The sequence below is a fragment of the Oncorhynchus tshawytscha genome, linkage group LG01 (assembly GCF_018296145.1).
Source record: "Oncorhynchus tshawytscha isolate Ot180627B linkage group LG01, Otsh_v2.0, whole genome shotgun sequence".
NCBI classification, from domain to species: Eukaryota; Metazoa; Chordata; class Actinopteri; order Salmoniformes; family Salmonidae; genus Oncorhynchus; species Oncorhynchus tshawytscha.
This window is the reverse complement of record NC_056429.1, coordinates 18,602,653-18,625,773: the sequence shown is the minus strand read 5'-3', so window position 1 is coordinate 18,625,773 and position 23,121 is coordinate 18,602,653. Positions and strand designations below refer to the sequence as shown.

Sequence of the window (23,121 nt, the reverse complement as noted above, 5' to 3'; positions counted from 1 at the left end):
ACATGGAGAACACAGTGCAATTAAATGCTTACTTGCAAGTTTACCCCTCGACAGTCAACAACAATAGAACAAGTAAATAGGCAAAGAAAGGGTACTAAAAAAGGGTGAGAGTCCAAAGTGGTTCCCTAGTCCTGACTGTCTGGTCACCCCTCTCCCTTTGTGCTTCTCTCTATAGACATCTTTTCCTTCTGTATCCCTTGTAGGCAGATCTACTGCTCCTCTGCAGCTCTGAGCCACACAGCCTGTGCTACGTAGAAACAGCTGACATTGATGGGTAGGGGACAGAAACATCCATATACTGGCAATGTACTCTTGTCCATACTGCACACTGAACCAGATATGACCTGTTTATTTTAAGCTGAGAGTTATGACGCCTGACCGTGGTCCCTGTCTTTGCAGAGAGACCAATCTAAAGTACCGGCAGGCCCTGGACGCTACCCACACAGAGATGACCTCTGACCCCACAGAACAGACCCTGGCTGCCTTCGATGGTAGGCACCACCTGAGCCAAAGCATTAGGAGAGTTAGGAAAAAATGCAAAGCGTATGCAAAATAGGGTGAGCTCATAACTGAAGCAGACCCTATCTGCCTTCAATAGTAGTCACCGCCCTGACTCAGAGCATTAAGAAGTAAAGGGAATTAGGAAAAAATGCAAAGTGTATGCAAAATAGGGTGAGCTCATAACTGAAGCAGACCCTATCTGCCTTCAATAGTAGTCACCGCCCTGACTCAGAGCATTAAGAAGTAAAGGGAATTAGGAAAAAATGCAAAGTGTATAAAAATTGGGGTGAGCTCATAATAACAATATGTCAGTGTCAGGTTGCATTTGACATTTTAGTCATTTAGCAGACGCTCTTATCCAGAGCAACTTACAGTTAGTGCGTTCATCTTATAATAGCTAGGTGAAATTACAACATATCACAGTCATAGTAAGTACATGTTTCCTGCATAAAGTAGCTATCAGCAAAGTCAGAGCTAGTGTGTGTGGGGGGTGGGGGGGGGCGAGTGTTAATTTACGAAAGGCTATTTATTTATTTTGAAAAATGTGGGTGCGGGGGGGGGTTTTCGGAAAGATGTTTTCGGAAGATGGGATAGCTCTATGCTGTTTTAGCTTCAGGTTCCATCATTGGGGTACCAGGACAGAGAAGAGCCTTGACTGGACCGAGCGGGAGATGGCCTCTTGTAGGTGTGGGAGGGCTAAGAGACCAGAGGTGGCAGAATCGAGTACTCGGTTCGGGTGTAGGTTTCGAGCACAGCCTGAAGGCAGTTCATCTTGCTGGCAAGTACCATGGTCTTGTAGTGAATGTGAGCTTTGACTGGAAGCCAGTGGAGTGTGCAGAGGAGTGGGGAGACATGGGAGAACATAGGAAGGTTGAACACCAGGCAGGCTGCAGAATTCTAGATAAGTTGCAGGGTTTTATGGCACAAGCAGGGATTCCAGCTAACAGCGAGATGCAGTAGTTCTGACGGGACATGACAAGTGCCTGGATTAGGACCTGCATCACTTCCTGTGTGAGGTAGGGTCGTACTCTACAGATGTTGTAGAGCCTGAACCTGCAGGAGCGAGTCACTGCTTTGATGTTTGCAGAGAATGACAGGGTGTTGTCCAGGGTCATGCCAGGGTTCTTTGCACTCTGGGTGGGGGACACCGTGGAGTTGTCAACCGGGATCGCTGGCGTAACACAGTTTCCCATTTTTAGACATCTGGCTGGTGGCAATTATGTAATGACTTGTTCATTAATTAAAGTTTATAATTCAAACACTGGAGATCGTAAAATATATTTTCGATGCAACAGCATACTAATCAGCTACCGATGATTTAAAAAAAATATTCAACTGTCCTTTACAGCCTACCTGAACCTGTATGACGTGAGCCGACGTCGCGCTTTCTTCCTAGAAAGTGCTTAAAAACAATCTACTAATGCCACATAATAGTCCACCCAGTCCACCCTAAAAACACAAGCTTATTGGGGATTGTTTCATTATGCAGTGTACTATCTATAGATATATAGGCCTACAGTATTTAGTTGCTATTTATATTTTTTAAATAAAAATTACAAATCAAATAGCCTAACAATGAGGAAAATAGTTATTGAGTATAAATTCAGTCACTATTTATCGTTGAACTCAGTGGGTTTTATCTGGCCTACACAAATGGGCTGCAATATTTAAGGGAATTTAAATGAAATGAAATCCAACTTCTTAGACTCCTCTGGTCTCCTGAAGTCCCCCAAATGTTTTCATTAGGCCTGTAGGTCCAGGTTACGGGCCAAATTGATTTCTATACTTAGTATTGCCAACCCAGACAGTCGTTCCTGAGACATTGTGCATTATATGTCCATTGTGCAGCACATCAATTGAAATGAATGATATTGCAACCACACAACTCAAACACCGGTTCACCAGTAGGTCTATAAAAAAAAGTCAAGCCCTCAAGAACTGTTTTCCATTAAATATTATAATCTGTTTGCATCTGACAATTTATTGGCTGTCCACAATCCAGACAACCTATTGGCTGTCCTCACAGCTTCCTATACAGTTAATCTCTTTCCATAACGTGTTCAGGCTGGCAATTAAGGAGAATGAGAGTCTCAATTAAAGATGTTGCAGAAGTTCTGTAATATGATTAACTACTCCCTTCTGCCAAGTTTCCCTGATGTTGCTATGTCAACATAGAGCCCCTGTGACACAGAGGAGAGCAGTCTCAGTTGAATGACCCGTCTTGAAGGCTGACTAGTTAGGATCAGGAAGATAGTTCTGAGAGAGATAGCAAGAGAGTTGGTCAGAGACAGCACGCTCAAGTGTTTTGGAAAGAAAAGAAAGAAGGGATACCGGTTTGTAGTTTTAGACGCCAGAGGGGTTGAGTGTTGTTACCTTGAGGAGGGGAGTGACTCCGGCCATTTTGAAGTGAGGAATAGGAGAAGGTCTCCAGAGATGGTCTGGAGAAGGGAGGAAGGGATGGGGTCGAGCTGGCCGGTTGTCGGTAGAAAGGGGCTTTAGCAGCAGATACAGAGGAAGAGAAGGTAGAGAGGAGGGAGTGAAAGGATGATAGGGCCTCTGGAAGTTTAGTTTTCCACCAGTTTCGCTCAGCTGCCCGCAGCCCTTTTCTGTAGACTCCCACTGAGTCACTGAGCCACAGAGCAGGAGGGGAGGGCCGACCTGGAGGAAAGGGGACGGTGCCAGTCATAAGATGTGGAAAGGGAGGAATGTAGGGTCAAACAGGCAGAATTAGGAGACAGGAGGGAGTAGGATTTAGCAGAAGGGAGAGACGATAGGATAGAAGAGGAGAGAGTAGTGGGAAAGAGAGAGCGAAGATTGCGATGACACATGACCGTATGGGTAGGGGCTGAGTGGGTGTGGTTGGAGGAGAGGGTTTACAAATGTAAACAGCCTTTTCTTTATCTTTATCCCTCCATCATTCTCTCTCTGCCTACCTTTCTCTATTTCTCCCTCCTTTCCTCTCTTATTCGCTCCCCACTCCATCTCTCCCTCTCTCCCTCCCTCTTTCAGGCATTGTGTTGTGTGAGGAGCCCAACTGCCATCTGTACAACTTCCGGGGGGAACTCCACTGGAGAGGAGAGCGCCACCCTCTGGACAGTGAACACATCCTGCTGAGAGGAACAGTACTTCGAAATACAGACACAGCCTTTGGCATGGCGATATACACCGGTACTCAGCACACATACATAGCCCCTGCTTCAATACCTTATGCACCCTCTCTTTCCCCCTAACAGATCAATGACAAGGACTATGAAATTGAACGTGTAAATAACACAGATCTTCCTGTCCCTCAGGCTCAGATAGTAAAATCCTTCGCAACGTTGGTCGGCTCAGAGTCAAGATGACTCAGATTGAGAAGGTCCTGAACAAAGTTGTCATTGGGGTGAGTGATAAAGGCCAGGAGAGGATGATGAAGTAAAGCAGTGTGAGAGTTATGGAGATAGATGGTTTTATCTGTTCATTTATATAACTCTCTTGTCTTGACTCATTTCATTATGATAAAGGATCCAACTTTTTTTATGTGTGCTTTTTTAATTAAAGAGTGATTTTGTGTTCATGTGTGTGTTCATATACATGTATGTGTGTGTCTGTGATCTCAGATAGTGCTGTTCATACTGCTGATGGCTCTACTGCTGGCTGTGGGGTCGGGAGTGTTTCAGGGGCGTGTGTCGTCCCAAATAGAGGTTCTGTCTGCCTTAACGAGGGGCAACTCGCCCATCTACACAGCCTTCCTCACCTTCTGGAGCTATGTGATCCTGCTCAGCCCTGCCATGCCCATGTCTCTCTACATCACGTGAGTAACACTACCAGGGTTGGTGTCAGTTCTATTTGAATTCATTCAATTCCAATACGAGAAATCGAAAAGTGGAATCAGCTCTTCCAATCCTATAGTACTGTACACAGCATACTTATTCAGCAGTCTATGAATCTCTGTTGAAATGTATTTTGTCGGTCACACATCTAGTATTGAGTATGTTCATGTCTCTGTGTGCAGGTTTGAGATGATCCACGTGCTGCACAGCCTGTTTATAGGCTGGGACGTTGAGATGCGAGGAGGGGTGGAGAGGTCCATCCCAGCCCAGGCCCGGAACACCTCTCTGAATGAGGAACTGGGTCAGGTGGGACATCTGTTGAGTGACAAGACAGGCACCCTCACCCAGAACCGCCTGCTCTTCAGACAGTGCTGCATTGCAGGGGACATCTATGGTAAGGATGGCCCATGACCTGGAAACAACCACCCTCTGTCTGTGTGTTAGATTTGGTTTCACCAATAAACCTACAAGGGCCTGGAGTACCTTGTGTTATTGTGCAGCAGGTTCTGAGTCTGCTCCCAGGTTCGGAAAGACAGTGACTGAACTCACTTTTGTTTGCATCTGACTAAAGACCAAGACCTACATTTGTATGTGTCAGACTCAGGGCTTGGGTTCCAGGGCTGTCTGGGCACTATAACAAAAAGTAACCCCCCACCCGGATACCTTTTCCCCAGAGCTGAAGATCCAAATCAAGCGCATGTGTTTCTTTGCCTCTACTTTACGAACACATTGTTGTGGTCATCCTCCTTTCACCTTTCTCACTGTCAATCATACATGCTAATTCTTCAAGTTTAACCGGTAAGACGTTTATGCAGCATCTGCATACCAACCATTTGATCTCAATCTGTTTAATAGAGATATGCATTTAGGTCATATTGAGTTATTCAGTGTTGTTTCGAAGTAGCCTACAATCTTGTTGTGAAGGATGTACAATGAGGAAGGCCCTAAAAATTGTCAAAGACCCCAGCCACCCCAGTCAAAGACTGTTCTCTCTACTATCGCATGGCAAGCGTTACCGGAGCACCAAGTGTAGGACAAAAAGGCTTCTCAACAGATTTTACCCCCAAGCCATAAGACTCCTGAACAGGTATTCAAATGGCTACCCGGACTATTTGCATTGTGTGCCTCCCCCAACCCCTCTTTTTACACTGCTGCTACTCTCTGTTTATCATTTATGCATAGTCACTTTAACTATACATTCATGTACATTCTACCTCAATTGGGCCGACCAACCATTGCTCCCGCACATTGGCTAACCGGGCTATCTCCATTGTGTCCCACCACCCACCACCCGCCAACCCCTCTTTTACGCTACTACTACTCTCTGTTCATTATATACGTATGCATAGTCACTTTAACCATACCTACATGTACATACTACCTCAATCAGCCTGACTAACCAGTGTCTGTATATAGCCTCGCTACTGTTATAGCCTCGCTACTGTATATAGCCTCGCTACTGTTATAGCCTCGCTACTGTTATAGCCTCGCTACTGTATATAGCCTCGCTACTGTTATAGCCTCGCTACTGTTATAGCCTCGCTACTGTTATAGCCTCGCTACTGTATATAGCCTCGCTACTGTTATAGCCTCGTATATACTGTACTCTATATCATCGACTGCATCCTTATGTAATACATGTATCACTAGCCACTTTAACTATGCCACTTTGTTTACATACTCATCTCATATGTATATACTGTACTCGATACCATCTACTGTATCTTGCCTATGCTGCTCTGTACCATCACTCATTCATATATCCTTATGTACATATTCTTTATCCCCTTACACTGTGTATAAGACAGTAGTTTTGGAATTGTTAGTTAGATTACTTGTTGGTTATTACTGCATTGTCAGAACTAGAAGCACAAGCATTTTGCTACACTCGCATTAACATCTGCTAACCATGTGTATGTGACAAATAAAATTTGATTTGATTTGATTTGATTTGATTTACTGTTTATAGCCTCGCTACTGTATATAGCCTCGCTACTGTTATAGCCTCGCTACTGTATATAGCCTCGCTACTGTTATAGCCTCGCTACTGTATATAGCCTCGCTACTGTTATAGCCTCGCTACTGTATATAGCCTCGCTACTGTATATAGCCTCGCTACTGTTATAGCCTCGCTACTGTATATAGTCTCGCTACTGTATATAGCCTCGCTACTGTTATAGCCTCGCTACTGTATATAGCCTCGCTACTGTATATAGCCTCGCTACTGTATATAGCCTCGCTACTGTATATAGCCTCGCTACTGTATATAGCCTCGCTACTGTATATAGCTTCGCTACTGTTATAGCCTCGCTACTGTATATAGCCTCGCTACTGTATATAGCCTCGCTACTGTTATAGCTTCGCTACTGTATATAGCCTCGCTACTGTTATAGCTTCGCTACTGTATATAGCCTCGCTACTGTATATAGCCTCGCTACTGTATATAGCCTCGCTACTGTATATAGCCTCGCTACTGTATATAGCCTCGCTACTGTTATAGCCTCGCTACTGTATATAGCCTCGCTACTGTTATAGCCTCGCTACTGTATATAGCCTCGCTACTGTTATAGCCTCGCTACTGTATATAGCCTCGCTACTGTTATAGCCTCGCTACTGTATATAGCCTCGCTACTGTATATAGCCTCGCTACTGTATATAGCCTTGCTACTGTATATAGCCTCGCTACTGTATATAGCCTTGCTACTGTATATAGCCTCGCTACTGTATATAGCCTTGCTACTGTATATAGCCTTGCTACTGTATATAGCCTTGCTACTCTATATAGCCTTGCTACCGTATATAGCCTTGCTACTGTATAGAGTCTGTCTTTTTACTGTTTTATTTCTTTATCTACTTATTGTTCACCTAATACCTTTTTTGCACAATGTATGTAAGCATTTCCCTGTAAGTTTGTATTCGGCGCAATCAAATAAACTTTGATTTGATTGTAGAGCAGATGGTGTAAACAAAGTGTAGCATAGCCTGCCTGTGTTTTAGTTGAAATCAAGGCATACGTTTTACCTAGTTGCTCACGCTGTTAAGTTTTGAAAAATCTGATTTGAGAGAAGAATGTGACCATTCGCACAATCATGAAATCATGAAATGAGGTCGTGTTTTTGTCTTACAGTAACGTTATACTATGCTATTATATTTGGTTCTATTATGTAGAATACTATCATTATCTGATCTTGCAGACTTTGATTCAACTTTGATCCAACTTTATTAAACCAGCACCATTCACCAGAGTAGCCTGGCCTCCACGAGTAAAGCAGAGACTGTTTGTAAAGTAGAGAATCCTGCACATGCGCAGAATCTTCGGGACCTTTAGCTGTCAGGAAAGAGGGGTCCAGAAAAGTCAGATCCGCAGCCACTCTGATAACAAATCAGGGCACCCTTGTAAGTGTTCAAATATTCATATGGACACGCCCAAAAGTGTTAAATATTGAATGTCGTTCCAGCCCTCTAGAGTCAAGGTGTAATCTGAAATTTGTCTGGAATCACATTCCCCATCTTCCCACTGTCTACTACTACTATCGGTCTGGTAGTTAGAACATGCTTACTGTCAGTCTAAAGGTCCCCACTCTCCCCACTCTCCCCACTCTCCCCACTCTATCTGAAAATGTCTTCATTTCTCCTTTTTGAATTTTTCAGGTGATGCGTCAATCAGTGCAGAGGAATCCCAGGTAATGATCCAGGTTTAGATGTTCCATATCATTGTAGAGGAAAACATTCACGTTATGTGGTTAATTCAGTTTATTTGCACATTGTCAAATCAGTCATGAAGTAGTAAATAAACAAAATAACATAACTTCCATCTCTCTGCCCCACCTCTGCCTCCCCCCAGACATTAGACCTGAGCTGGAACCCCTTCTCCTGTGGGGGTCTGTATCTGTCTGACCAGCGGCTGGTGGACAAGTTGAGGGGGCAGCAGTGCACACAGAGCAGACAGTTCCTCACCACACTGGCACTCTGCCACACCGTCATGACCGAATGGAAGAACGGTGAGGGCAAACAAGTCATTCATGTGTAATTAACATTTTACCATGTAAGTTCGTAAATTTAACTAGGTAAATACTTGGTGTTTTCTGTACAGTAAAATACAATTGTTCTAAACCCTCTCAAGAAGTAGGAAAACACATCTCAGCATGATACAACAATACAGCTGGTCGATTCCATGCCAGCGTAGGCCAAATATATTTTTGGTATCTCAGATTGTTCTTTCAATTCACACATAGAAAATGAATTGGGAGGAAGGATGTGTTTGACATGCTTTTTACATTTGTATCACAAACCATTTTGAAAGTGAAAGTTGATATTTTTAGGCCCTTTTTAGACCTATACACGCATCCTGTAAGACCCTATGATCTGTGAACTGCACCGTACAGACAACATCTTGGTGTCATTATACTCTTTGTAGTGTTCTCCAAAATATGGAGTTTGTCATGATTCTGAAATGCATATTTTCAAAGTAATTTATTCAACATTAAAAACATTAATATCTCAAAATAACCCTTTTGGATTTTGTTCATTTTAAGACATATTGTTTGGAACAATATACTCTACATGTACATCACATTTCCAGAGTGGGCTCTCTGCTAATTCTGAAGGTATGATACATTTTATGATCAAGACCGTGAAGGGAAAATGGATTCAAATGAAACATTATATTGACCTATTATATCCATTTCTATGTATAAAATGAGTCATATTATTAAATGTAGCAGAGCACCCACTCTGGAAATGTGACTTGTTTGAAGAGTATATTGTTCTAAGCAATATGAAGGATAGAAGCTATATCTAAAAGGGTTATTTTGAGTTATTCATATTCATAATTCTGCGTTGAATAAATGAATGTGAAAAATAGTATTTCAGAATCTAGACATACTCCATATTTGAGAGAGCACTATAAGGAGGATAATGACACCAAGATGTTGTCTGTATCATGTACGGTTCACAGATCATAGGCTCTAACAAGAGGCATATATAGGTCTAAAAAGGGCCTAAAATTGCCACTTTCGTGATTTTCATGTAAAAAGTATGCCGAACATCCTTCCTCCTAATAAATCTAATATGTGAGAATTTCCAGAAGAATCTGAGATGCCAAAAATATATTTGTGCTATGCTGGCTTGGAATCGTCCAGGTACTGTTACAGTTTTGTTGCGTGATGTTTGTCCTAGGGGCCCCGGTGTACCAGGCTGCGTCCCCAGACGAAGAGGCCCTGGTGGGGGCAGCCAGGGAGCTGGGCTGGGTCTTCATCTCCAGGACCAGGGACTCTCTGACAGTCAGTGAGCTGGGCCTCAAACGCCACTACCAGCTCCTCACTCTGCTTGACTTCACCAGCCAGAGGCGACGCATGTCTGTACTGGGTAAGACTGACATTACTATCTGGCCATGTTAGGAAGGATGAATGTACGACCCTAACCTTGAGCTTACCCCGTAAAAAATATATCCTAATGAGGTACTTTCTCAAAAGATCTGACAGAATTTTCCTACCTGAGTGAGACTGGATGCATCTGCCCCACAGCTCCCCTATCCTGGACCCTTTCCCTTTCTCTCCCTTCATCTCTCTATCCCTCAGTCTCTCATCTTGATGTATTCTCCTGACATGTATAAATGTGTTCTATCCTCTGATGTATTTTGTGTTTGCAGTGCGGGAGCCAGAGGGAGGGCTGAAGTTATACTGTAAAGGTGCTGACATAGTGATCCTGGAGAGACTACAAAAAGACTGTCCACATCTGGAAAGCACTGAGAGAGCCTTAGATGTAAGACACAAACACACACACACACACACACACACACACGCACACACACACACACACACACACACACACACACACACACACACACACACACACACACACACACACACACACACACACACACTGGAGTGGCTGGTAGCCTAGTGGTTAGACTGTTAGACTGTTGGACTAGTAACAGTAAAAATCTGTTGTTCTGCCCCTGAACAAGGCAGTTAACCCACTGTTCCTAGGCCATCATTGTAAATAAGAATTTGTTCTTAAATGACTTGCCTAGTTAAATAAAGATAAAACACTACACATACTACATTTGCATTGACCCCCCTTTTTTTTTACGCTGCTGCTACTCGATGTTTATTATCTATGCATAGTCACTTTACCCCCACCTACATGTACAAATGACCTCGACTAACCTGTACCCCCGACACATACACATACCCCCTGCATATAGCCTCGTTATTGTTATTTTATTGTGTTACTTTTTATTTAATTTTTTACTTTAGCTTATTTACTTTAGCTTACTTACAAGGTTAAGGCCTTGTAAGTAAGCATTTCACTGTACGGTCTACACCTGTTGTATTCAGCATTTCACTGTACGGTCTACACCTGTTGTATTCAGCATTTCACTGTACGGTCTACACTTGTTGTATTCGGCGCATGTGACAGGTACAATTAGATTTGATAATAAGCAGAGCAAGTAGATCTCATGCAGCATCTCATCCAGCATCTCATCCAGTATATTCCTGTCCTCCTCCAGCTGTTTGCCCAGTCCAGTCTGAGGACTCTGTGCATAGCTGAGCGTACTGTATCTGAGGCCAAATGGGAGGAGTGGAGCAAAACCATGGCCCAGGCTGTCATGACAACCCGTAACCGTGATGACATGCTGGAACGGCTGCATGACGACATGGAGAGAGATCTAAAGGTATCCTCATAATCAGGGCACTGCACTACAGTATGTTTACCATACAATGACATTTGAGGAGAATTCCTATGCTCCAAAGGATGACGCCCATCAAGGAAACTCATGAACGCTTTATATAAATGCAATGTGATCCAAAATCAGAGTGATAAACTCTCTGTACATCCTGGTTCCTGTTGTGCAGCTGCTGGGGGTGACAGCTATAGAGGACCGGCTACAGGACGAGGTCCCTGAGACCATCTCCATGCTCAGACAGGCTGGACTCAAAGTCTGGGTGCTGACCGGGGACAAGAAAGGTAACTACTGCTCCCCGCTGTCTGTCTGTCTCTGTCTGTTGGTCTTTCACTCCTCTTTTCTCTCTCTTTCTCTCTGCAGAGACAGTGGTGAACATAGGGTACGCCTGCAGACTTCTGGATCCTGATACCAGACTACTAGAAGGGGATGAACTGAGGTCAAACATATTTACACACACACAGACACACAGACGAAACCACACAGACACACAAAGACACACATTCCTGCACACACACACACACACGGACAAACACACAGTCACACACGGACACACACACATGGACACACACACACACACACACATATTGACGATACTTTTCCAATATTTCTATTTTTCTGTATCCTCCCACAGGCAGCTCCTCCAGTCTCCTGATCCAGAGATTACGTTCTCCAAGGGCAAAGAGACAGAGCTGTGGTGTGTGGACATGGAGAGGGCTGGGGAGAAATCAGCGCTGGTCCTCACCGGCCCTGAACTGGTAAACATACACTACCGGTCAAATGTTTAGAAAACCTACTCATTCAAGAGTTTTTCTTTCTTCATTTTTTAAAAACACATTTGGAATCACAAGGTAAGCAAACAAGTGTTAAACAAATTCTTTGAATAACCACCCTTTGCCTTGATGACAGCGTTGCACACTATTGGCATTCTCTCAACCAGCATCACGAGGAATGCTTTTCCAACTCTTGAAGGAGTTCCCACATATGCTAAGCATATGCTTTTCCTTCACTCTGCGCTCCAATTCATCTCAAACATCTCAGTTTGGTTGAGGTCAAGTGATTGTGGAGGCCAGGTCATCTGATGCAGCACTCCATCACTCTCCTTGGTCAAATAGCCCATACACAGCCTGGAGGTGTGTTGGGTCATTGTCCTGTTGAAAAACAAATTATAGTCCCACTAGGCACAAACCAAATGGGATGGCATATCGCTGCAGAATGCTGTGTTGATTAAGTGTACCTTGAATTTAAAAAAATCACTGACAGTGTCACCAGCAAAGCACCCCCTTCACCATCACACCTCCTCCTCCATAATTTACGGTGGGAATCACACATACAGAAGATCATCCATTCACCTACACAAAGACTTGGCGGTTGGAACCAAAAATCTCCAATTTGCACTCCAGTCCAAAGGACAAATTTCCACCGGTCTAATGTTCATTGCTCGTGTTTTTTGGCCCAAGAAAGTCTCTTCTTATTATCGTTGTCCTTTAGAATTGTTTTCTTTGCAGCAATTCGACCATGAAGGCCTGATTCACACAGTCTCCTCTGAACAGTTGACGTTGAGATGTGTCTCTTACTTGACCTCCGTAAAGCATTTATTTGGGCTGCAATTTCTGAGGCTGGTAACTCTAATGAACTTATCCTCCTCTTCCATTCCTGTGGTGGACCTCATGAGAGCCAGTTTCATCATAGTTCTTGATGGGTTTTGCGACTGCACTTGAAGGAACTTTGAATGTTCTTGAAATGTTCTGTATTGACTGACCTTTATGTTTTAAGTAATGATGGACTGTCGTTTCTCTTTGCTTATTTGAGCTGTTCTTGCCATAATATGGACTTGGTCTTTTGCAAAATAGGGCTATCTTCTATATCCCCCCACCTTGTCACAACACAACTGATTGGCTCAAACACATTAAGAAGGAAAGAAATTCCACAAATTAACATTTAACAAGGCACACCTGTTAATTGAAATGCATTCCAGGTGGCTACCTCATGAAGCTGGTTGAGAGAATGTCATGAGTTTACAAAGCTGTCATCAATATTTTATATAATAATACTTTTTTTGTTTACTACATGATTCCATATGTGTTATTTCATAGTTTTGATGTCTTCACTATTATTCTACAATATAGAAAATAGTAAAAAATTAAGAAAAACCCTTGAATGAGTAGGTGTTCTTCGCACCTTTTAAGGAATGACCCAGGTGCAGACAGTGTTGAAGAAACTAAAGTTTATTCTGTAAACAGGGGCAGGCAAAAGACAGGTCAAGGCAGGCAGGGGTCAATAATCCAGAGAGGGTGTAAAGCAGGGGAACAGCAGGCAGACTCAGGATCAGGTCAGGCAGAGGTCAGTAATCCGGAGTAGTGGGTCAAAGGTACAGGACAACAGGCAGGCTCGGGGTCAGGTCAGGCAGAATGACAGAACCGGGAAACTAGAAAACAGGAGCAAGGAACAAGCGGGAGCAGGGAAACAAAACACTGGTAGGTTCTACGAACAAAACGAACTTGCAACAGACAAACAGAGAACACAGGTATAAATACACAGGGGATACTGGGGAAGATGGGCGACACCTGGAGGGGGGTGGAGACAAGCACAAAGACAGGTGAAACAGATCAGGGCGTGACAGTTCTAAATATTTGACCGGTAGTAAAGGTGTTAATGCTAATACGCTCCCTTTTAAGACCATAAGACTGAAAACCTTATAGCTTAGTGATAATCCATAATTCTGTATCATTCATTTGCTCTGAGTCTAGTAAACACTCCCTTTATCTAAAGGCTGCCTTATCATGTTGTTTATTCAGAAAACCATCACACAAAAGGTTAATAGTGTTCATGGTTTGTCCATTCTCAGGCAGAGTTTGATGCCAGGCCAGAGTGGGGTGCCAGGTTCATGTCCCTGGCAGGGCTGTGCCAGTCAGTGCTCTGTTGCCGTGTGACTCCCGGCCAGAAGGCTGACGTGGTCACACTCGTTAGGAAAAACACTACCTCCATCATCATGGCAATAGGTGACGGCGCCAACGACGTGAACATGATCAAGAGTGAGTGTGATGGAAAAAAAGGTTGACTGTGAAATGATGTTATGATTTCTGTTCAAAGACAGGGTGTATTTAACATGTCCTTTCTCACTCACTCTCTCACTCCCTCTCTCTCTTTCTCTCTCTCTCTCTCTTTCTCTCTCTCTCTCTCTTTCTCTCTCCTCCTCCTTCCTGTAGCAGCTCATATAGGGGTAGGTTTGGCTGGGGTAGAGGGGGGTCAGGCAGTTCAGAATGCTGACTATACCCTGGCCAAGTTCAGTTTCCTACAGAGGCTCCTATTGGTCCACGGACGCTGGTCGTACCGCCGAATTGCTGTCTTTCTGCGTTACTTCCTGTACAAAACCTGCAGCTTCGCTTTGGTGCACATTTGGTTCGGCTTCTTCAACGGCTTCAGTGCCCAGGTTAGATGGCAACACTGGTCACATTGGTTTAGCACCAGAATCATTCATATAACACTAATGGTTTACGGGGGAGGGGGTTCTGGGTGGGGAACGACCAATGGGTGGGTTTCCCTGTGGGTCCTGTTTTTGTTTCACATCCATGGGCTTATTAACACTAAATATAACAATTCCATCGTTAATAATGCATTTGTGTTTTTATGGCAATGCTACCCATTATTTCTTGGAATTTGAAAGGTCTGAATATTGCTATCAAATGTTGCAGCTGTCTTGATATCCTAGCAATGAACCAGTGGTGGAAAAAGTATACAATTGTCACACTTGACTTAAAGGAAATATACCTTAATAAAAAATGACTCAAGTACAAGTGTTAGTCACCCAGTAAAATACTACTTGAGTAAAAGTCTAAAAGTATTTGGTTTTAAATATACTTAATTATCAAAAGTAAATATAATTGCTAAAATATACTTACTCAAAAGTAAAAGTATACATCTTTTAAAATTCCTTATATTAAGCAAACTAGACAGCACTATTTTCTGTTTTTTTAGTTTACGGCTAGAGGAGCACACTCCAACACTCAGACATAATTTATAAACGAAGCATGTGTGTTTAGTGCGTCCGCCAGATCAGAGGTAGTAGGGATGACCAGGGATGTGTGTGAATTGGACCATTTTCCTGTCCTGCTAAGCATTCAATGTAACAAGTACTTTTGGGTGTGAAGGAAAATGTATGGAGTAAAAAGTACATTATTTTCTTTAGGAATGTAGTGAAGTGCACTACAAGTGCACTGCGCCCGGCCCACCACAGGAGTCACTGGTGCGCAATGAGACAAGGATATCCCTACCGGCTAAGCCCTCCCTAACCCGGACGACGCTAGGGCAATTGTGCGTCGCACCAGGGACCTCCCGGTTGCGGCCAGATGCGACAGGGCCTGGGCGCAAACCCAGAGTCTCTGGTGGCACAGCTAGCTCTGCGATGCAGTGCCCTAGACCACTCGGGAGGCCCACATGTCTCAATTTTGAGGGAGCACACAGTTGACATGCTGACTCCAGGAATGTACACCAGAGCTGTTGCCAGAGAATTTAATGTTAATCTCTCTACCATAAGCCGCTTCCAACGTTGTTTTAGAGAATTTGGCAGTATGTCCAACTGGCCTCAAAGCCGCAGACCATGTGTAACCACGCCAGCCCACGCCAGCCTACATAACACAAAAAATATATATATATATAAACAAACATGGGTACGAGGACCCTTCGCGCACCTATACAATAAACACAACACTGACAATAAACCATCTCTGACAAAGACATGAGGGGAAACAGAGGGTTAAACACACAACAGGTAATGAATGGGATTGAAAACAGGTGTGTGGGAAGACAAGACAAAACCAATGGAAAATGAAAAATGGATCAATGATGGCTAGAAGACCGGTGACCGCCGAACACCGCCCGAACAAGGAGAGGCAACGACTTCGGCAGAAGTCGTGACACAGTTTTACAATTTAAAAAACATTACATTACAATACATTCACAACAGATTTCACAACAAATTAAGTGTGTGTCCTCAGGCCCCAACTCCACTACCACGTATCTAGAACACAAAATCCATGTGACGTGTGTGTATAATGCCTATGTTATCGTGTGTGTGTGTATGCATGTGTCTGTGCCTATGTTTGTGTTAATTCACAGTCCCTGCTGCTCTATAAGGTGTATTTGATCTGTTTTTTAAATCTAATTTTACTGCTTGCATGAGTCACTTGATGTGGAATAGAGTTGCATGTAGTCATGGCTCTATGTAGTACTGTGCGCCTCCCATAGTCTGTTCTGGACTTGGGGACTGTGAAGAGACCTCTGGTGGCATGTCTTGTGGGGTATGCATGGGTGTTCGAGCTGTGTGCCAGTAGTGCAAACAGACAGCTCAGTGAATCACAACATGTCAATACCTCTCAGAAATACAAGTAGTGATGAAGTCAATCTCTCCTCCACTTTGAGCCAGGAGAGATTGACATGCATAATATTAATGTTAGCTCTCTGTGTACATCTAAGACCCAGCTGAGCTGCCCTGTTCGGTGCCAATTTCAATTTTCCTAAGTCCCTCTTTGTGGCACCTGGCCACATGACTGAACAGTAGTCCACGTGCGACAAAACTAGGGCCTGTATGACCTGCCTTGTTGATAGTGTTGTTAAAAAGATAGACCAGCGCTTTATCATGGACATACTTCTCCCTATCTACACTGCTGTTGTATCAATATGTTTTGACCATGACAGTCACCTCAACTTGCTCAATTTCCACATTATTCATTACAGGATTTAGTTGAGGTTTAGGGTTTAGTGACTTATTTGTCCCAAATACAATGGTTTTTGTTTTTTAAATACTTAGGACAACCCTTTTCTTTGCCACCCATTCTGAAACTAACTGTAGTTAAGTGATTCAGTCATTTCAGTCGCTGTAGTAACTGACGTGTACAGTGTTGAGTCATCCGCATATGTTTTTTTCCAGCAGTAGACTATGATCAATAATGTCAAATGCCACACTGAGCAGCCACCACAATCTTTATGTCTATATTGTTTGTAATGAAGCCCTTTAATGGGTACAGTGCCTTGCGAAAGTATTCGGCCCCCTTGAACTTTGCGACCTTTTGCCACATTTCAGGCTTCAAACATAAAGATATAAAACTGTATTTTTTTGTGAAGAATCAACAACAAGTGGGACACAATCATGAAGTGGAACGACATTTATTGGATATTTCAAACTTTTTTAACAAATCAAAAACTGAAAAATTGGGCGTGCAAAATTATTCAGCCCCCTTAAGTTAATACTTTGTAGCGCCACCTTTTGCTGCGATTACAGCTGTAAGTTGCTTGGGGTATGTCTCTATCAGTTTTGCACATCGAGAGACTGACATTTTTTCCCATTCCTCCTTGCAAAACAGCTCGAGCTCAGTGAGGTTGGATGGAGAGCATTTGTGAACAGCAGTTTTCAGTTCTTTCCACAGATTCTCGATTGGATTCAGGTCTGGACTTTGACTTGGCCATTCTAACACCTGGATATGTTTATTTTTGAACCATTCCATTGTAGATTTTGCTTAATGTTTTGGATCATTGTCTTGTTGGAAGACAAATCTCCGTCCCAGTCTCAGGTCTTTTGCAGACTCCATCAGGTTTTCTTCCAGAATGGTCCTGTATTTGGCTCCATCCATCTTCCCATCAATTTTAACCATCTTCCCTGTCCCTGCTGAAGAAAAGCAGGCCCAAACCATGAGCTGCCACCACCATGTTTGACAGTGGGGATGGTGTGTTCAGGGTGATGGGCTGTGTTGCTTTTACGCCAAACATAACGTTTTGCATTGTTGCCAAAAAGTTAAATTTTGGTTTCATCTGACCAGAGCACCTTCTTCCACATGTTTGGTGTGTCTCCCAGGTGGCTTGTGGCAAACTTTAAACGACACTTTTTATGGATAACTTTAAGAAATGGCTTTCTTCTTGCCACTCTTCCATAAAGGCCAGATTTGTGCAATATACGACTGATTGTTGTCCTATGGACAGAGTCTCCCACCTCAGCTGTAGATCTCCGCAGTTCATCCAGAGTGATCATGGGCCTCTTGGCTGCATCTCTGATCAGTCTTCTCCTTGTATGAGCTGAAAGTTTAGAGGGACGGCCAGGTCTTGGTAGATTTGCAGTGGTCTGATACTCCTTCCATTTCAATATTATCGCTTGCACAGTGCTCCTTGGGATGTTTAAAGCTTGGGAAATCTTTTTGTATCCAAATCCGGCTTTAAACTTCTTCACAACAGTATCTCGGACCTGCCTGGTGTGTTCCTTGTTCTTCATGATGCTCTCTGCGCTTTTAACGGACCTCTGAGACTATCACAGTGCAGGTGCATTTATACGGAGACTTGATTACACACAGGTGGATTGTATTTATCATCATTAGTCATTTAGGTCAACATTGGATCATTCAGAGATCCTCACTGAACTTCTGGAGAGAGTTTGCTGCACTGAAAGTAAAGGGGCTGAATAATTTTGCACGCCCAATTTTTCAGTTTTTGATTTGTTAAAAAAGTTTGAAATATCCAATAAATGTCGTTCCACTTCATGATTGTGTCCCACTTGTTGTTGATTCTTCACAAAAAAATACAGTTTTATATCTTTATGTTTGAAGCCTGAAATGTGGCAAAGTGTGCAAAGTTCAAGGGGGCCGAATACTTTCGCAAGGCACTGTAAAAATTATTTTTACTGGCTGGGCCTGGCTCCCCAGTGGGTGGGCCTGGCTCCCAAATGGGTGGGCCTACGCCCTCCCAGGCCTACCCATGGCTGCACCCCTGCCCAGTCATGTGAAATCCATAGATGAGGGTCTATTGAATTTATTTCAATTGACTGATTTACTTACAGTACCAGTGAAACACACCTACTCATTCAAGGGTAATTCTTTATATTTACTATATTCTACATTGTAGAATAGTAGTGGAGACATCATATGGAATCATATAGTAACCAAAAAAGTGTTATACAAATCAAAATATATGTTATATTTCAGATTCTTTACAGAAGTCACCTTTTGCCTTGATAACAGCTTTGCACACTCTTGGCATTCTCTCAACCTGGAATGCTTTTAAATGTGTGGCAAATATATAAACACTTTTTTGGTTACTATATGATTCCATATGTGTTATTTAATAGTTTTGATGTCTACAATGTAAAAAATCGTAAAAATAAAGAAAAACCCTTGAATGAGTAGGTGTGTCTGAACTTTTGACTGATATTGTACAGTTGAAGTCAGAAGTTTACATACACTTATGTTGGAGTCATTAAAACTCATTTTTCAACCCCTCCACGAATTTCTTGTTAACAAACTATAGTTTTGTCAAGTCGGTTAGGACATCTATTTTGTCCATGACACAAGTCATTTTTTCAACAATTGTTTACAGACATTATTTCACTTATAATTCACTGTATCACAATTCCAGAGTGTCAGAAGTTTACATACACTAAGTTGACTGTGCCTTTAAACAGCTTGGAAAATTCCAGAAAATGATGTCACGGCTTTAGAAGCTTCTGATAGGCTAATTGACATCATTTGAGACAATTGGAGGTGTACCTGTGGATGTATTTCAAGGCCTACCTTCAAACTCAGTGCCTCTTTGCTTGACATCATGGGAAAATCAAAAGAAATCAGCAAAGACAGAAAAAATATTGTAGACCTCCACAAGTCTGGTTCATCCTTGGGAGCAATTTCCAAACGCCTGAAGGTACCACATTCATCTGTACAAACAATAGTACATAAGTATAAACACCATGGGACCACGCAGCCGTCATACCGATCAGGAAGGAGACGCGTTCTGTCTCCTAGAGATGAACTTACTTTGGTGCGAAAAGTGCAAATCAATCTGAGAAAAACAGCAAAGGACCTTGTGAAGATGCTGGAGGAAACGGGTACAAAAATATTTCCACAGTAAAATGAGTCTTATATCGACATATCCTGAAAGGCTGCTCAGCAAGGAAGAAGCCACTGCTCCAAAACCACCATAAAAAAGCCAGACTACGGTTTGCAACGACTTTTTGAAGAAATGTCCTCTCGTCTGATGAAACAAAAGTAGAACTGTTTGGCCATAATGACTATCGTTATGTTTGGAGGAAAATGGGGAGGCTTGCAAACCGAAGAACACCATCTCAACTGTGAAGCACAGGGGTGCCAGCATCATGTTGTGGGGGTGCTTTGCTGCAGGAGGGACTGGTGCACTTCACAAAATAGATGGCATTATGAGGGCGGAAAATTATATGGATATATTAAAGCAACATCTCAAGACATCAGTCAGGAAGGTAAAGCTTGGTCGCAAATGGGTCTTCCAAATGGACATTGACCCCAAGCATACTTCCAAAGTTGTGGCAAAATGGCTTAAGGACAACAAAGTCTCTGATTGTAAATCCACACCAGACCTGACTAAGTCCTTTCTAAAATAATGAGGAACTCATCTTATCTCAACAGTCTCTCTCAATGATCTCAAAAGGGCATTGGTGTGTATGAATAAAGGCAAATCGCCTGTATGGGACGGTATTGCGTCTGAGCTCTACTTAAATTGTTGAAATCCATTAGGTCCACTATTGCTCAAAATTATTAACACAGCCGTTCACAAAGGCTAATTTGAGATGTGAATACAGCACTAATTTTCCCTTAATAAAACAAAGGTAAGGATGCCACCCAGTGTTCGACACTATGGCCCCAAATCTTTGATAAACACAGATATTAAACTGTTTTCTAAAATGTTGTCATCCCATCTTGAGACGTACTTACCAAAATTGGTCCACACTAACAAAATAAATTATCCCTGGATAACCGCCGTCAATTACTACATACTGTATGTAAAATGCTTCATCAGAAAAAACAGCTCCTTGACCTGTTTTATCTCTCGATGCAGATTTTTTTTTTGATAGACTAGATTGGTCATATCTCTGGTCTGTCTTGGAACATATGGGAATTGGTTCCAATTTAATTAATATAATTAAAATGCTATATGCCAATCACATAGCCAAAGTTTTAACAGGTAATATCTGCTCCTCTCAGTTCAGAATTACTAAAAGCAGTAGAAAGGCAATCCAATTTCTCCTTTGATCATTTTATTCTCAATGGAACATACGCAATTCATCAATCAAAGGAAATAATAAAAATGTCCCTCAAATCTACTGATCATTTAATCTCATTACATGCAAATGATACTTTACCATATCTAGACAATGTATATCAATCACTCCCAAACGCATTGAAAATCATGGATAAATTCATCGTAATCTCAAGTTTTAAAATTGATCTAACCAAATCAGCCCTACTGCCTGATGGAAGACTCCATCTCTACCAGTGGAGGCTCCTCAGAGGAGGAAGGGGAGGACCATCCTCAGTGAATTTCATGAACATAAAAATTGTGTAACATTAAAGTTAGCCCTTTTAGATAAAAATATAGTAAATATATTCACGTCACCAAATAATTGATTAAAACACACTGTTTTGCAAGATCTACATTAGCCTCAGCAGCACTCTGTAGGGTAGCACCATGATGTAGCCAGAGGACACCTAGCTTCTGTCCTCCTCTAGATACATTTACTTCAATATAAAACCTAGGCGGCTCATGGTTCTCACCCCCTTCCATAGACTTACACAGTAATTATGACAACTTCTGGAGGACGTCCTCCAACCTATCAGAGCTCTTGCAGCATGAACTGACATGTCGTCCACCCTATCAAAGGATCAGATAATTTTATCTAGTACTGAAAGCATAAGCTACCGCTAGCTAGCACTGCAGCAAATAAAGTAGTAGTAGTTGCCTCAAAGAGAGAGAAAGATAATAGTTGAACAGTTTTGAACAATTTAATTTCTTCCCAAATTTTAAGGAGAAGCAAAAAAAGAGAGAAAGAGATAGCGCGAGAGAGAGAGCAAGCTATATTTCCTAGTAAAACATTTTTCACTTTCACTTTCACTTAGCTAATGCAGCTAGTTAGTTTAGCCTACTCAAACACCCGGTTCAAGCATAGAGGGATGCTATGTTAGCTAGCTGGCTAAGGCTATCCAACACTAGAAAAAGGTGGCACCGACAAACATGGCAGCTCTGCTTCCAGCTCCTAAGCAACTTTGCATATTTTTTGGGGGGTGTATTATTTCTTACATAACTACCCCAGAAAGGTTTTTGTGTTATTAGATACAGCCGGAAATAACTTTTGGATATCAGAGCGTCGGTAACTCACTTGCATTACGACCAGGAATACGACTTTCCCGAATTGGATCCTTTGTTCGAACAATCAATGGCAATTTAACTTATCCCAGAGGCTGCTCCAAGACGCCACTGGTGGAGAAGAGGTATTCTGAGTGTACTTCTACTCTGACTCAGGAGGCGTGCACACCATCCACCGCTTCCAAGTATATTACTCGCTAATGTTCAGTCTCCAGACAATAAAGTAGACGACCTCAAGGCTAGAATCTCCTTCCAGGGAGACGTCAGGGACTGTGACATACTCTGTTTCACAGAATCATGGCTCTCTCCGGATATACTGTCCCCGTCCATACATCCAGCTGGGTTCTCAGTACATCATGCAGACAGGAATAAAGAACTGTCCTGGAAGAAGAAAGGCAGGGCTGTATGTTTCATGATTAACCACTCATGGTGTGATTGTGATAACGTACAGAAACTCAAGTCCTTTTGTTCACCTGACCTAGAATACCTCACAATCAAATGCCGACCGTATTACCTCCCAAGGGAATTCTCTTCAGTTATAGTCACAGCCGGTTAGATTCCCCCTCAAGTCAATAACACGACAGCCCTCAAAGAACTACACTGGACTTTGTGCAAACTGGAAACCACATATCCTGAGGCCGCATTTATTGTAGCTGGGAATTTTAACAAAGCAAATTTGAGGAAAACGCTACCGAAGTTCTATCAACAATTTTACTGTAGTACTTGCGCTGCTAAAGCACTTGACCACTACCTACAAGGCCCACCCCCACCCTCCCTTCAGCAAATCAGATCATGACTCCATTTTGCTCATCCCTTCCTATAGGCACAAAACTCAAACAGGAAGTACCCACGCTTAGGTCTATTCAACGCTGGTCTGACAAATCAGAATCCATGCTTCAAGATTGTTTTGATTACGCTGACTGGGAAGTGTTTCGGGTAGCCTCTGAGAATAACATCAACATATATACT

General features: G+C 42.6%; 1 protein-coding gene across 5 annotated transcripts in view; it reads left to right on the top strand.

Moving 5' to 3' along the window:
- Positions 1 to 23,121, top strand: part of atp8b3 (ATPase phospholipid transporting 8B3) — a 34,482-nt gene that overhangs the window by 4,937 nt on the left and 6,424 nt on the right. For 4 of the 5 annotated variants that reach the window (XM_024398430.2, XM_024398659.2, XM_024398359.2 and 1 more), the window contains 16 exons: positions 204 to 274; positions 400 to 491; positions 3,511 to 3,669; positions 3,795 to 3,883; positions 4,101 to 4,294; positions 4,496 to 4,707; positions 7,965 to 7,996; positions 8,158 to 8,314; positions 9,492 to 9,680; positions 9,964 to 10,076; positions 10,828 to 10,992; positions 11,174 to 11,285; positions 11,365 to 11,440; positions 11,636 to 11,759; positions 13,850 to 14,036; positions 14,211 to 14,434. In XM_024398430.2, coding sequence (XP_024254198.1) covers positions 204 to 274; positions 400 to 491; positions 3,511 to 3,669; positions 3,795 to 3,883; positions 4,101 to 4,294; positions 4,496 to 4,707; positions 7,965 to 7,996; positions 8,158 to 8,314; positions 9,492 to 9,680; positions 9,964 to 10,076; positions 10,828 to 10,992; positions 11,174 to 11,285; positions 11,365 to 11,440; positions 11,636 to 11,759; positions 13,850 to 14,036; positions 14,211 to 14,434 — 2,196 coding nt within the window. The remainder of the gene's footprint in view (positions 1 to 203; positions 275 to 399; positions 492 to 3,510; positions 3,670 to 3,794; positions 3,884 to 4,100; positions 4,295 to 4,495; positions 4,708 to 7,964; positions 7,997 to 8,157; positions 8,315 to 9,491; positions 9,681 to 9,963; positions 10,077 to 10,827; positions 10,993 to 11,173; positions 11,286 to 11,364; positions 11,441 to 11,635; positions 11,760 to 13,849; positions 14,037 to 14,210; positions 14,435 to 23,121) is intronic. The other variant, XM_024398515.2, reaches the window with a different exon arrangement.